General features: G+C 38.2%; 1 protein-coding gene across 4 annotated transcripts in view; it reads left to right on the top strand.

The window, feature by feature from the left end:
* The window catches only part of TCAIM (T cell activation inhibitor, mitochondrial), a 60458-nt gene that overhangs the window by 36521 nt on the left and 8545 nt on the right, over positions 1-15392 (top strand). For 3 of the 4 annotated variants that reach the window (XM_012770385.3, XM_012770384.2, XM_012770386.2), the window contains exons 6-9: positions 6712-6834; positions 10268-10365; positions 10616-10707; positions 15149-15381. In XM_012770385.3, coding sequence (XP_012625839.1) covers positions 6712-6834; positions 10268-10365; positions 10616-10707; positions 15149-15381 — 546 coding nt within the window. The remainder of the gene's footprint in view (positions 1-6711; positions 6835-10267; positions 10366-10615; positions 10708-15148; positions 15382-15392) is intronic. The other variant, XM_076006958.1, reaches the window with a different exon arrangement.

Genomic DNA, 15392 nt, shown 5'->3' with positions numbered 1-15392 from the left:
ATTCACCAAATGTTAACTTTTTACCACATTTGCTTTGTCATTCTCTCTCTACATAAAATTTTATATATAAATTATGTATATGTATACATTTTTTTTCCCTGAACCATTTGAGTAAATTGCAGCCATGATGTTCCTTTACCCCTAAATACTTAGGTTGTATTTTCTAAGATACAAAGACATTCTTTTATATAACTATACCATAATGGTAAAAATCAGGAAATTAACATTTGATAACAATACTAGTGGCTAATCCCTAGATTTTATTCAATTTCACTCATTTTCTGAGTACTGCCTTTTATTAAGAAACTTAAGATCATGAGCCACATGCAGTTGTCATGGCTCTTTAGTCTTTAATCTGGAACAATTCCTCAGTGTTTCTTGTCTTTTATTATTACCTTGATGAGTACAGGCAAATTATTTTGTAGAATATCCCTCAGTTTGAGTTTATCTGATGTTTCCTCATTATTAGAGTCAGGTTATTCATTTTGGCAGAAATACCCCAGAAGTGAGGCAGTGTTGTTTTCAGTCGATTAATCAGGAGGTACATGATGTTGATTTATCTTGTTACTAGTGATATTAACTTGAATCATTTGACTAATGTAATGTCTTCCAGCTTCTTCCACAGTAAAGTTACTCTTTTTCCCTTTAATTAGTTTCTTTTGAAGAGATATTATAGAGCAGATGAGCTCACTGCCCAGTGTGCACAGAAGCCAATAACTATAACCCTGGCTTTTCAGAAAACAAAAACTTTTATTGCAAAACTGGTCAGCAAGGAGACAGGAGTGGGCTCAAATCTGTCTCCCTGATTTGTGGTCTGGGTTAAACTTGCAGTTTCAGAGGCTAAGGGAAAGGATTTAGGAATGTTGGCTTGGCAGGGTCTGATTGGAAAGTTTGGGCTGTTTGCAGAAAGGTGTGTTGAGGACCCTCATCTTTCAGGCCAATACATTTTTTTTTTTTTTTGAGACAGTCTCACTCTGTTGCCCAGGCTAAAGTGCCGTGGCGTCAGCCTAGCTCACAGCAACCTCAAACTCAAGCAATCCTCCTTCCTCAGCCTCCAGAATAGCTGGGAATACAGGCATGTGCCACCATGCCCAGCTAATTTTTCGATATATATATTTTTAGTTGGCCAATTAATTTCTTTCTATTTTTAGTAGAGATGGGGTCTTGCTCTTGCTCAGGCTGGTTTCGAACTCTTGACCTTGAGCAATCCTCCTGCCTCAGCCTCCCAGAGTGCTAGGATTACAGGCGTGAGCCACCGCGCCTGGCCCAATAAACTCTGTTTCTAAAAGAAGTCTGGCATTCGGGTTCCAGTCATGTCCTGATCTTCTTGGTTCTGAGGGGAGAAATTGTTGGTTCTGGGTGTTGTTAGAGGTCAAAGCTTTTCCTATTGCGCATGCCTGGGCTACATGACTTGAAGTTTTGGGCTCTGTTATACCTAAAAGGAGACTTGACATTTTGTTATCAACAAAGTATGCCCAGTTTGGGCTGGTCCCATGGTTACAGAGATACTTGGAGCTATATAAATATTCTTTTACTCATCAGAAATTTACTCCCTCACTCTAATATTCATCAATGAGTCTTGCCTGAATCACATATTACTCTTATGATTACCAAGTGTTGATTTCCTAATTTCATCGTGTCTTCAAGCTGGACTTCTGTATTCCCATCATTCCTTGAGTGCTCCCTTACTCTCTCTGGTTCATCAAGATGATCCAGGCTCAACTGGGCTGTCCCTGCCCCAAAGTCTGATTCAGCCATTTTGCCAAGAAGCTCTGGTTCTTTCTAGTAGAGAATGGTTTTTAGAAACCAACATCTGGGTGCTACATGTGCTCAACTGCTACTAATCCTCTCAGTGGCCACAGCTAGGAAACATATCTTTATCTTTATATATATATAATCATGATCAGAACCTTCATTTTTATTTCAGTGTTTAGAAACAAAACACAAAAATTATTAAACTAGACCAGTTGATATTTATATACTAAATGTAGAAATTTCAAAAGTCAAGTCATGAATGTATAATCATAAGATTATACAAGAGGACTTCAAAAAGTTTGTGGAAAAATGGAATTAGGAGATAAAAATTTTGTTGTAAGCAATGATACCAGCTATTTAGTCTATCTGTGAAGAACTAAGGGTCCTGGGAATTTAACCATGTCAATGCAGTCTTTTTTGCATAATTAACTGAATAAAAATGGGTGACCTTTAAAGGTTTTTTTTAAGATTAAGAAACAAAAAGAGGTGCTGTAGAGGTGCTATATCACCATTGTTTCTTAAAGCTGAATAGTACTCCATGGTATACGTATACCACATTTTATTAATCCACTCATGTATTGATGGGCACTTGGGTTGTTTCCACAACTTTGCAATTGTGAATTGTGCTGCTATAAACATTCGAATGCAGGTGTCCTTTTCATAAAGTGACTTTTGATCTTTTGGGTAGATGCCCAGTAGTAGAATTGCTGGATCAAATGCTATATCTACTTATATCACTTTAAGGTATCTCCATATTACTTTCCACAGAGGTTAAACTAGTTTGCAGTCCCACCAGCAGTGTAGGAGTGTTCCTATCTCTCCGCATCCTCGCCAACATTTATTGTTTTAGGACTTGTTAATAGAGGCCGTTCTCACTAGAGATAAGTGATATCTCATTGCAGTTTTGATTTGCATTTCCCTGATGATTAGAGATGTTGAGCATTTTTTCATGTTTGTTGGCCTTTATTCTGTCTTCTTTTGTGATATAGCACCTCTTGTATTTTCCTGGATAGAGCTAGAACCCATTCTACTAAGTGAAGTATCCAAGAATGGAAAAACCAGCACCACATGTACTCACCAACAAATTGCTATTAACGGATCAACACCTAAGTGGACATATAGAAATAACATTTATCTGGTGTCGGGAGGGTGGTGGGGGTGGGTATATACAAACACAATGAGTGAGATGTGCAACGTTTGGGGGATGGTCACGCTTGAAGCTCTGACTTGAGGGGGGAGGGGACGCATGGGCAATATACGAAACCTTAACATTTGTACCCCCATAATATGCTGAAATTAAAAAAAAAAACATAAAGAAATGAGTTCAAAACCAAAAAGAAACAAAAAGAAATCAGAAGGAGCCAAATCAGACTGTAATGTAGATGCCTCATGATTTCCCCTAGAATCCCTCATAAAATTGTCCTTGTTCAGTGGGAGGAATGAGCAGGAGCTTTGCCGTGCTGGAGCAGGACTGTCTGGTGAAGCTTTCTGCTGAAGCCTTGGCTAACTTTCTCAAAACACTCATAATAAGCAGATGTTATTGTTCTTTGACCTTCCAGAAAGTCAACATGCAAAATGCCCCGCACATCCCCTAAAAACCTTTGAACAATCTGCTTTTGCTTTGAGTAACCATTGCTTCGACTGCGCTTTGTCTTCAGGGTCGTGCTGGCAAAGCTGTGTTCCAGCTGCTGTTACAGTTCTTCAGAGAAATGCCTCAGGATCTTGATCCCACTTGTTTAAAATTTCCATTGAAAGCTCTGCTCTTGTCTGCAGCTGATCTGGGTGCAACAGTTTCGGCACCCATCGAGTGGAAAGTTTGCTCAATTTTTTTTTTCAGTCATAATTGTGCGGGCAGAACCAGTTGAGACGTCTGTAGTGTCGGCTGTTGTTTCTGCTGTTAATCCTCAGTTCTCTTCAATTAGGGCGTGAACAAGATTAATTTTTTCCTCCCAAACTGATGTGGCTGATCGTCTTCAACATCGTCTTGTCGCTTAAAATGAGTTATATATTTGTAACCTGCTGATTTCTTTGGGGCAGTGTCCCCATAAACTTTTCATAAAGCATCAGTGATTTATTTCCTCTTGCTTCCACTCAAGCTTACTGTAAATTTGATGTTTGTTCATGCTGTAATTTTAGCAGAATTCATGTTACTCTGATAGGGGCTCTTTTCAAACTGATGTCTTATCCTTCTTAGAGCCTCAAACTAGATCCTGTTCAGACATGTTATAACAAGTTAATACGAGTTTATTTTCGTACAAAAAAATTTGAAATTCATGCATACTTTTTTCATAATATGCATTTTTCCATGAACTTTTTGAAGTCCCCTTTTATTTCAGTTTACATTTTAAGGTATTTGGTCCCCAAAGTAAACATGGTATGTCATTTGATAATTCATTTGTCATGAATCATGCTTTTCTCTTACATGATTTAAAGTAAATTGAATAACATGTATTACTTAATAAATGAGGAAAGGTTGGAAAATTATAATGCAATTTCTAATGATGGTGATTTATCACACACCATGCAGAAGTGATAAAATTTTTACCAATATTCTTAATGGAGGTATAGGAAAGATTATTAATTGCTATGCAAAGTTAGTGAATCAAAAAATGTTGAACACCTTTACCTAGAGGATAAGGTCACAATTCCTTTTCCCAATGTGCAAAACCCTTCATGGTCTGACCCCTTCCCCAGTCTCTTCTCATGTCCTCCCCACCTCGAAGCGTCATACGAGATGGGCATATTGGTTCATCTGATAGATCCTTGTGCATTAGTATGATTGATATGCCCTTCCCTCTCTCCTACCTGGAAAGACAGATACATCTGTCAGGGTCCATATCACATATCACCTGTTCTACAGAACTGTCCAAGCAGAATTAATTACTTCTTCCTCCGTTCTCATGGTAGTTCTTATATTTTATTCTAATGGCTTGTCTCTATATTCCTTATTAAATGTGTCTGTCTTTACAATAGGGAGTTTTTATTCCTTGTAATCCCAACACAATGCAATTATCAAGCATTCAGGATAAATGTTTAATTAAATGCATAATGAATTGGTGGTTCCAATATTTTATTTTATTTTATTTTATTTTATTTTATTTTATTTTATTTTATTTTTTTTGAGACAGCGTCTCGCTTTGTTGCCCAGGCTAGAGTGAGTGCCATGGCGTCAGCCTAGCTCACAGCAACCTCAAACTCCTGGGCTCAAGCGATTCTACTGCCTCAGCCTCACAAGTAGCTGGGGCTACAGGCATACGCCACCATGCCCAGCTGATTTTTTCTATATATATTAGTTGGCCAATTAATTTATTTCTATTTATAGTAGAGACAGGGTCTCACTCTTGCTCAGGCTGGTTTTGAACTCCTGACCTTGAGCAATCCACACGCCTGGGCCTCCCAGAGGCTAGGATTACAGGCGTGAGCCTCCTCACCCGGCCAATGGTTCCAATATTTTAAACATGATAATTTTTTAAATGCTTTAGATCACAACATCTAAAACCTTTAAAGTGACTATTAAGGAACCTTTTTTCTTTTTTTTTATTTTTATTTTTTTAAGACTTTGGCAAGCATTTTTGGGATGGAGATATGAGCTCTTCTGCGGCAGTGTTGTATTTTGTGACCACCACTGACACATCCTACAGGGGTTTCTCAGACATCCTGGTGATATGGAGCTGTATGACATATCTGCGTCTGCTCCTGTGATCATTTTCCCCTGATCCCCTGAAGTTTTCTCTTGCACGGCTGTGCGTAGGGCTCACCCCACCCCCACCACTACTCTTAGACTCCTAAATGTTCCCCTCAGCCTAGAGGCACCTTGCCATTCTACCCCACACGTTCCTGCAGCAACTCTTCAGCCTCCCAGGACTCCACCCAGGTTGCTCATTTCTCCAGACTTCCCTTGAAGAGCCAGAGACCCTGAGCAGTCACAAGCACCCCTGTGTGGTGATGATCATAGCACCAAGTAAGAGATGATTCCCAGGAGGGCAGTGCTGCTCTCTGGAAGGCCATGCAAGTTGCCTTTCAGCTCTTTGCTGAAAGCTATCCCCTCCTAATCCCTAAAGCATTTTTCTTTTTCTTTTAAGACTGTTCAGGTAAACATTCTAAGAAATACAGGATTAGAGAACATCTTTCTGCTGAGACTGTTATATAGGTGATATAGCTGAGATGAGACATCAGCTGGGCATTTGGTTGGTTGGAAAGAAATGGAGGTGTAAATGAGCACTAGTGTAATGAAGAGACCCACCTGGAAGGAGCAGGTGTTTTTCGAGACTTTGTGGCAAAAAGACTAGATTGGTAAGGTCCGACCAGTGGAGGGACTTGGATAAGCAACAAGAGCTCTGGGTATTAATATCCAAGATTAAAATAAATGGAGAAATTGGAATCTATCCAGCTAGAATCCACAAAGTAATCTTTTCAAGTTCCTTCACAAGGATGCATTGCCTCTTAATTGTCACCAGTCCCGTTGGATATGTCTTCTGAGTTTGACTCTTATACCTTAGTAGCTCTACCATAACATTATTTGCTCACTTGCTCTATAATTGTTATTTGTTCTAAACTCACATGTATATGACTGACATAAGTGAAAATCTAGTGTAGGTTACTGGAAGGTAGTAATATAAGTGAAAAGTTTTGAAGTATCTTTAATTTTAAAAAATTATCCCATCTTTAAACATTTATGGATAGGTTTGATGTAATTAAAATTTAATGTTTTAATATGCAAAGAAAGTTGTCATAACTAGAATATGATTTGATAGGTGCTGGCAGTTCTCCAAGCAACCTGTTTTAGAAGCAGGTATTTCTCCACAGGAATAGACTTGTAGAAGTGTAAAGGTTTGATTGAAAATTCAGTTTAATGCTGGGGCTGCTTTAAGGTAATGTATATGTCTCTTAATAGTAGAAATGTGTTTACATTATGATTAGTATTGCAAAGTATATCTCTCTCTTTTTTCTTTCTAGATCCTGGTTAGATAATAACGGAAAAAGCGCTGTTAAAAAGTTGAAACATAGTTTGCCACTTAGAAAAGAACTAGATCGTTTAAAAGATGAACTGTCTCATCAATTGCAACTGTCAGATATCAGGTAATAAGAAGAGAGAACCTAATTTAGAGATTAAAATAAACATGAATTACTTGCCGGTAAACTCTCCAGCAGCTAAATATTTGCATCTTTAATTATTCTGAGAACTAAATATTCTTCAATTATCTTTTTATGAACATAATAGATGTTCATCTGTGTAAGAAAATTATTGATTTCTTCTTTTAAATATTGAAATAAAGTTTAAGTACTGACATTTTTGGCATAATGGTTGAACTTTTTTTCACAATGAGTTTGTAGGAAAAGTATCTCTTTCACCGGGTGCCGGTGAGATGGGGTGGGGGCAAACTCACAGCTGATGGAGGCAGAGCACACTGTGGGGAGGGCGCGCCTCCGGCCTGGCCTGGGAGAGGCGGAGGCATTACGGGTGGCCAAAATGTTTGGCCCCCATAATATTCTGAAATTTAAAAAAGAAAGAAAAATATCCTTTTCCATATACACATAACATATAAAAAATAATTATGGCCCATCATGTAAGATTGGAATTTGAGTTTAAAAGGAAGAGGGGACAAAAGAAAATAGTTGCTATATTCTTGGTTCTATGTTATATAGCACAACTTTTTAAATAAGTTTTCATAAACTTGGAAGTTGCAGTTATATAAAGATACATGCTGAAATTTGTTATGAAAATAGATTTAACAGCTCTTCAACCTGTAAGGAAGGGAAAAGGTGGGCATCAGGTGATTCTGTCATTGAGTTCCCCATTATTAGAACCCTGAAGAATTGTCAGCCAGTCTCATGCTCAAATATTTCTGGTACTTTTTGCTGTAGCCTGTCTTGTTTTCAACCCTCATTATCGGGACTTTTTTCTTACATTGAACTGTTTAGATACCATTACAGCTCCTTTTATTCCTGTGCTTATGGAGTACAGATAGTATTTACATGAACTGTTCTTGTATATTCAAATCATCATTTTATAAGATAATTCACATTTCAAAGCAAAGCCTTTAGACTTGTAGTGTGTGGAATGTTTGTATTTATGCCTATAGCTGTTCTTTTACCATGACATCAATAGTTTTTTTTTGTTTTTTTGTTTTTTTTTTTGAGACAGAGTCTCGCTTTATTACCCTGGCTAGAGTGAGTGCCATGGCATCAGCCTAGCTCACAGCAACCTCAAACTCCTGGGCTCAAGCAATCCTGCTGCCTCAGCCTCCCAAGTAGCTGGGACTACAGGCATGCGCCACCATGCCCAGCTAATTTTTTGTATATATATTAGTTGGCCAATTAATTTCTTTCTATTTATAGTAGAGATGGGGTCTCGCTCTTGCTCAGGCTGGTTTCGAACTCCTGACCTCGAGCAATCCGCCCACCTCGGCCTCCCAGAGTGCTAGGATTACAGGCGTGAGCCACTGCACCCGGCCCATCAATAGTTTTTAGATCAAGCTTTGATTATAGGGGCTTCTTCCAATTGCATAATTTAGTAAAAAAACTTTTCTTACTAAAAACAAAATAGTAAGATCATTTTTAAAAAGTTTATGAAGTCAAGTTCATGTGTATGAAAATAACTTTTCTGCTATAAATTTAAAAGGATCTGTCAAAGCAGACTGGGATTAGGAAAATGAAAGGATTTCTTAAACATAAAAGGAAATAAGCATTATTTTACAATATTGTAGAGAAATTTCTCAGCTTTATGCTATGAGAAATATCAGTAGATGTAACTCACATAAGCCAAAACTCTTTGAGGCTCTCATTTTTTAAGCGTATAAAGGGATTCTGAGACTATAACATTTGAGGACCATGGACTTAAGGGCTTCTCCACTTATTGGAAAATTGACCAAGAGTCCAGCAAATGGAAACATTGTGACTAATGACATTGTTTTTCATTCTAAACAGCCTATATAAAAGGCCATTTATTAATAAAAACAGCATCTAGTAGCTTTATCACTTAAAATTTTTAAATTTCAAATCAAAAATTAATGTTAATTCTTTGAAATTATGTCTTAGGTTTTCAAGTATGATTTAAAAGGAAAAAAATTTTAAACCAGTTTTCATTTTATCAGACATGACATCAGAATCAGTGTTCAGATAAAAGAGGAACATAAAGTTTTTTGAGAGCCTGTTTTGTTTTTTGTGGGTTTTTTTTTTTTGAGAGAGTCTCTCTTTGGTGCCCAGGCTAGAGTGAGTGCCGTCGCGTCAGCCTAGCTCACAGCAACCTCAAACTCCTGGGCTCAAGCAATCCTTCTGCCTCAGCCTCCCGAGTAGCTGAAACTACAGGCATGTGCCACCATGCCCGGCTTATTTTTGCTATATATATTAGTTGACCAATTAATTTCTTTCTATTTATAGTAGAGACGGGATCTCGCTCTTGATCAGGCTGGTTTCGAACTTCTGACCTCAAGCAATCCGCCCGCCTCAGCCTCCCAGAGTGCTAGGATTACAGGTGTGAGCCACCTCGCCCGGCCTGAGAGCTGTTTTGAATGCCTAAGTCCTTCACATATATGATTTCATTTGATTTATTCTACCTAGGAAGTAGGAAATATCCTCACTTTGTATGTATGAAAGTGAAAACTTTAGAAAGGCTAAAAGCAGCTTGTCCCAGGTCACAGAGCTAGTAAATTGCAGAATAAGAATTCAAAGGTGGGCCAGGTGCCAGCTCACCCCTGTAATCTTAGCACTCTGAGATGCCGAGGTAGGAGGGATCACTTGAGGCCAGAAGCTTAAGACCAGCCTGAGCAAGAGCAAGACCCCGTCTCTACAAAAAGTAAGGAAAATTAGCCGGGCATGGTGGCATGTGCCTATAGTCCCGAAGCACTTGGGAAGCCGAGGCAGGAGAATCACTTGAGCCAGGAGTTTGAGGTTGCAGTGAGCTGTGGTGACACCCCTACACTCTAGCCAGCGCGACAGAAAAAAGAAAAGAAAGAATTCAAAGGTGGGTTTTCTGATGCAGCTTTCCAGATCACAACCAGTGTTCTTTACGTTTACACAGCAGAGCCTCTGTGACGTCATGTCAGTATCAGGTTCCGTTAGTTTATAAAACAAACAAATTACATAATGTCATCAAATTCACTTTCTCTAGAATAAGATGAGAATCTGATGAACATAACTGGAATTCCTGATTGGAATTTAAATCTAAAACAAAATCCTCATTATACAATGTGGAGGAGAAAGATATATTTTCAAGGTTTTTCCCATTTCATCCTCTTATTTTAAAATAGAAACAACATAGTGTATTTGCTTATTTTAAATCTTTGGATACTTGAACATCATAGTAGTATTTTTACCTTCTGGTAAACCATTCATTTTCCATTTGATTGCTTCTTTAAAAATCAGCTAGCTTGAATATGGGTCAATTAAAACGTGTTGTATGGCTGCTTCAGAAACTCATTGGCTTTCCGGGGACTCAGACCGCCAGGTGAGTGAGTGCTCGCTCCTCCCTCGGGGTGCTGGCTGCTAACGCACTGTGTGCTCTTTGGCTTAGGTGGCAGAGGAGCTGGGGCATCGCCCATCGCTGTAGCCAGCTGCACAGTTTAGGCCGATTAGCACAACAGAACTTGGAAACACTTAAGAAAGCAAAAGGTAAACATTTTCCACTTTCTTTTAAAATATTACCTAGCTGCTCTATACATAAGTTGTAGTTGAAAACTAAGAGAGTTTATCACAGCTACGTTTTTAAATCTGTAATAAAGCAGTGACTTAAAATTAGCCTTTAAGCTTCTATTAAATTTAATCCTGAGTTTATACCCCAAAGTTAAGTAATTATCTGCATGATGCCCAAAGAATGAAGCATCTCTGGACCATGACCAAAGGGTTTGTGCTCTGTCATCAGGATGCACAGTCCTGTTCACAGACCGTTCTGGCGTGAGTGCAGTGGGCCATGTGATGCTGGGAACGATGGATGTCCATCACCACTGGGTGAAGGTAAGAAGGAGCTTGAGAACTAAAAATCTCTTTGTCATTCATCTGCTTTCGTTTTAAGCAATGCTCTGATGTCATTGAACTAAAAATTTAAATCCTTGCTTCAGCTGTTTTGAAGTGATATGCTTAATATCATGTAGTTAAAATATTAAAAGGAAAGACTGATTTTTAAGGCAGTTTTGGCCGGGCGCTGTGGCTCACGCCTATAATCCTAGCACACTGGGAGGCCGAGGCGGATGGATCGCTCAAGGTTAGGAGTTTGAAACCAGCCTGAGCGAGACCCTGTCTCTACTAAAAATAGAAACTAATTGACCAACTAAAAAATATATATATAAAAAAAAAATTAGCCAGGCATGGTGGCACATGCCTGTAGTCCCAGCTACTCGGGAGGCTGAGGCAGTAGGATTGCTTGAGCCCAGGAGATTGAGGTTGCTGTGAGCTAGGCTGATACCACAGGACTCACTCTAGCCTGAGCAACAAAGTGAGACTCTGTCTCAAAAAAATTAAAAAAAAAAAAATAAGACAGTTTTTATCTGGTAATGTAACAATCTTTTCTGAAGCACAGCCTGAGAGCCTGTATTCTGTTGTTTTGTTTTACTTGTTTTTAACAGGTTTATTAAGGTATAACTGATACTTAATAATATTATAATTTTATAATATTATTATATATTATAATATAATTTTATAATAATATAATATTATCACACATAATAGTGTGATAATTTGGTAAGTTTTGACATACATATATGCCTATGAAACCATAACCACAGCCAAGGCAGTGAACATATCCATCTCTTGAGAGGGAGGGTCACAAAGGGTCATCTGCTCTTGGCTCCTTGTAAACCTTTCCTGTAATCCCACCACCCCCTGCCCAAGCAACCACTGGTCAGCTTTCTGTCACCCCAGATTAGTTTGCATTTTCTAGAATTTTATGTAAGTGGAATCATAGAGTATGCATAATTTTTTGTCTCGTTTCTTTCACTCACTTATTTTAATATCCATCTATGATGGGTTGCAGGTATGAGAGTTTATTACCTTTTTTGCTATGTAGTATTCCATTGTATAAATATACCACAGTTTGTTTATCCATTCACACGTTGACGGACATTAGGTTGTGTCAGTTTTGGGCTATCACAAGCAAAGCTGCTGTGAACATTTGTGTACAAATATATGAACATGTGTTTCCTTTCTCTTGGGTAAATTACCCAAGATAGTATGGCTGGATCATATGGTAGAGTTATCTTAACTTTTTAAAAAACTGCCGACATTTACTATGATCATCTTTTTAATTTTAGCCCCATTCTAATAGGTATGTAGTACTATCTCATTGTGGGTTTAATCTGCATTTCTCTAGTGACAGATAATGGTATGTTTTCATGTGCTTATTTGCCATCCACATATCTTCTTTGGTGAAATATTTGTTGAAATCAAATATTTGGTAGAAAATATTTGCAAACTACGTATCTGACAGACTTTGTATCTAGAATATATAAAGAACTCTTAAAATTCATTAACTAAAAAAATCCAACTAAAAAAGGGGCAAGAGACATGAAAAAACATGTCACCAAAGAGGATATACAGATGACACACATATGCACATGAAAAGATTTTCACCATTAGCCATCAGGAAAATATAATTTAAAACTACAATGAGATATCAGTACATGCCTATCAGAATGGCTAAAATAAAAAATAATCACACCACCAAATGCTGATGAGGATGCAGAAAAACTGGATCACTCATGCATTGCTAATGGGAATGTAAAATGATACAGGCATTCTGGAAAGAGTATGGCAGTTCTTACAAAACCAAACATGTCCTTACCATATGACCCAACAGTTGACCTGTTGCGTATTTATACAGAGAAATAAAAAATTATTGACTCATGCCTGTAATCCTAGGACTCTGAGAGGCCAAGGCGGGCAGATTGCTCGAGGTCAGGAGTTCGAAACTAGCCTGAGCAAGAGTGAGACCCCAAATTAGTTGGCCAAATTAATTGGCCAACTAATATTGCTGAGGCAATAGGATTGCTTGAGCCCAGGAGTTTGAGGTTGTTGTGAGCTAGGCTGATGCCACGGCACTCACTCTAGCCTGGACAACAAAGTGAGACTCTGTCTCAAAAAAAAAAATTATGTTCACACAAAAATCTGTGCATGAATGTTCATAATAACCAAAAACTAAGAAGAATCCTAATGTCCATCAGTGTGTGAATAGTTAAAAAAAACTGTAGTACATCCATATCATAGAATCCTACTCAGCAATAAAAAGGAATGAACTACTGATACATGCAGCAGCTTGGATGGCTCTGGAGGACATTGCACTGAGTGAAAAGAGTCAGTCTCAAAAGTTTACATACTGCATGAGTCCATTTATATAACATTTTTGCAATAATAAAATCATAGGCTAGGCACGGTGGCTCTTGCCTGTAATCCTAGCACTCTGGGAGGTGAGGCAGGAGGATTGCTCAAGGTCAGGAGTTCAAAACCAGCCTGAGCAAGAGTGAGACCCCGTCTCTACTAAAAATAGAAAGAAATTAATTGGCCAACTAAAAATATATAGAAAAAATTAGCCAGGCATGGTGGCACATGCCTGTAGTCCCAGCTACTCAGGAGGCTGAGGCAGAAGGATCGCCTAAGCCCAGGAGTTTGAGGTTGCTGTGAGCTAGGCTGATGCCACAGCATCTAGCCCAGGCTACAGAGTGAGAGAGAGACTGTCTCAAAAAAAAAAAAAAAAAACTCATAGAAAGGGAGAACAGATCAGTGGTTGCCAGGAGTTAAGGAGTAGGGGAGCAGAAGGTGTCAGTGGCTACAAAAGGGATCCCTGTGATAGAACTCCTCTGTGTCTTAACTGTGGTGATGTCACACAGATCTATACATGTGGTAAAGTAGCATTAAATTAAATACACACACACATAAATGAGTACAAGTAAAACTGATGAAATCTGAGTAAGATTGATGAATTATATCGATATCAATTTCCTGGTTGTGATATTATACTGTATTTTCACAAGATTTTACCATTGGGGAAACTGGGAGAAAGGTACATGAATCTACAATTATATCAAAATACATACATGAGTAACCCATTGAGAGAAAAATTGAAAAAGTAAAATTATTTTTTATAAAATGTAGATTATAAATCATATGTGGAATTTTTATATTGTTATTAATTTTATCATAGCAGAGTTTTTGGTGCCTTCCAATTCCTCTTAAAGTTGTGTAGAGCCCAGCTTTCGATGTTAAATCTAAGTCTTTAACAGTCCTTCCCTGACCTAGCTCCCCGTTCAGCCTCTTTCTACGCGCCCACAAGCAGGCCCGCTCCAGCCACACCAAACTCCCTGCTGTTTTTGAACATACTGTTTGTTTTCACGCTTCCATGTTTGCATGTGCTCTTTTGTCTGCCCCTCAGACATTCCCACATTCATCTTCCCTTTTTTAAATCCTATGTAACTTTTAAGATTAGTCAAATTAGACTTCCATAGACATCTTCACTGGAGCCTCCTCTCTGTACCCATTCACCTCGATGTGGCAGTTAGTACACTGAATTCAGATTTTTGTTTTGTCTCCTTGCCCCTCACCTGTGGGCCCAAGCCCAACAGGGACAAACTCTTATAATCTGTGCACTTCAAGTGCCCAGTTTAGTGCTTAAGTACAGGGTTGGTGCTTGATAATATTTATTGCATTTAATTGAATGTAGTTGATTTAAAGTAAATTTTGAAGGAATAAACTTGAAATTGAAATGCATATACTTTATTTCTAAAACTGTCTTTATTATACCACTTAATCATTCTAAGCTACTTTAAGACTCTTATCTGAATATTTAAATATTAGTCGTTAGGACTCATTTTTATTTAGAATATATATTTTTTAATCTCTTCAATTCCTTTCTAAAAAACCCCCAAGATTTTTTTTTTTGGAGACAGAGTCTCACTTTGTTGCCCAGGCTAGAGTGAGTGCCGTGGCATCAGCCTAGCTCACAGCAACCTCAAACTCCTGGGCTCAAGCGATCCTGCTGCCTCAGCCTCCCGAGTAGCTGGGACTACAGGCATGCGCCACCATGCCCAGCTAATTTTTTCTATATATTAGTTGGCCAATTAATTTCTTTCTATTATAGTAGAGACGGGGTCTTGCTCTTGCTCAGGTTGGTTTCGAACTCCTGAACGCAAACAATCCGCCTACCTCGGCCTCCCAGAGTGCTAGGATTATAGGCGTGAGCCACCTCGCCCGGCCAAAACCCCCAAGATTTACAGTAGTTTGTTTTGAATATTAATATTTCTAGCATTACATTAAGCCTTTTTCTTAACTCATACTTGAACTTTCCTTCTAGGAAAATAATTTTCTTGCTAAAATTTCTCAGTACCATTTATTGGAATCCTAAAATTGAATTATTAGCCTAGCATAAAACTAAATGTTAATATTTCTTTCCCTTTTTTTAATACTATAGCTTTTTGAAAGATTGCCAAGTTATTTTGACCTTCAGAGGAAGCTGATGCTTTTAGAAGACCAAATAAGCTATCTTTTAGGTGGCATACAAGTTGTTTATATCGACGAATTACAGCCAGTATTGACACTTGAAGAATATTACTCTCTTCTTGATGTGTTCTATAATAGGATACTGGAAAGTAGAATGCCTTTTCACCCTCAAAGTCTGCGTGGTTTACAAATGATCCTTAACAGGTAAATATCTA

The sequence above is a fragment of the Microcebus murinus genome, chromosome 1 (genome assembly GCF_040939455.1).
Source record: "Microcebus murinus isolate Inina chromosome 1, M.murinus_Inina_mat1.0, whole genome shotgun sequence".
Lineage (NCBI taxonomy): Eukaryota > Metazoa > Chordata > Mammalia > Primates > Cheirogaleidae > Microcebus > Microcebus murinus.
Note: the sequence above shows the minus strand (reverse complement) of the source record. Positions and strands in the feature narration are given on the sequence as shown.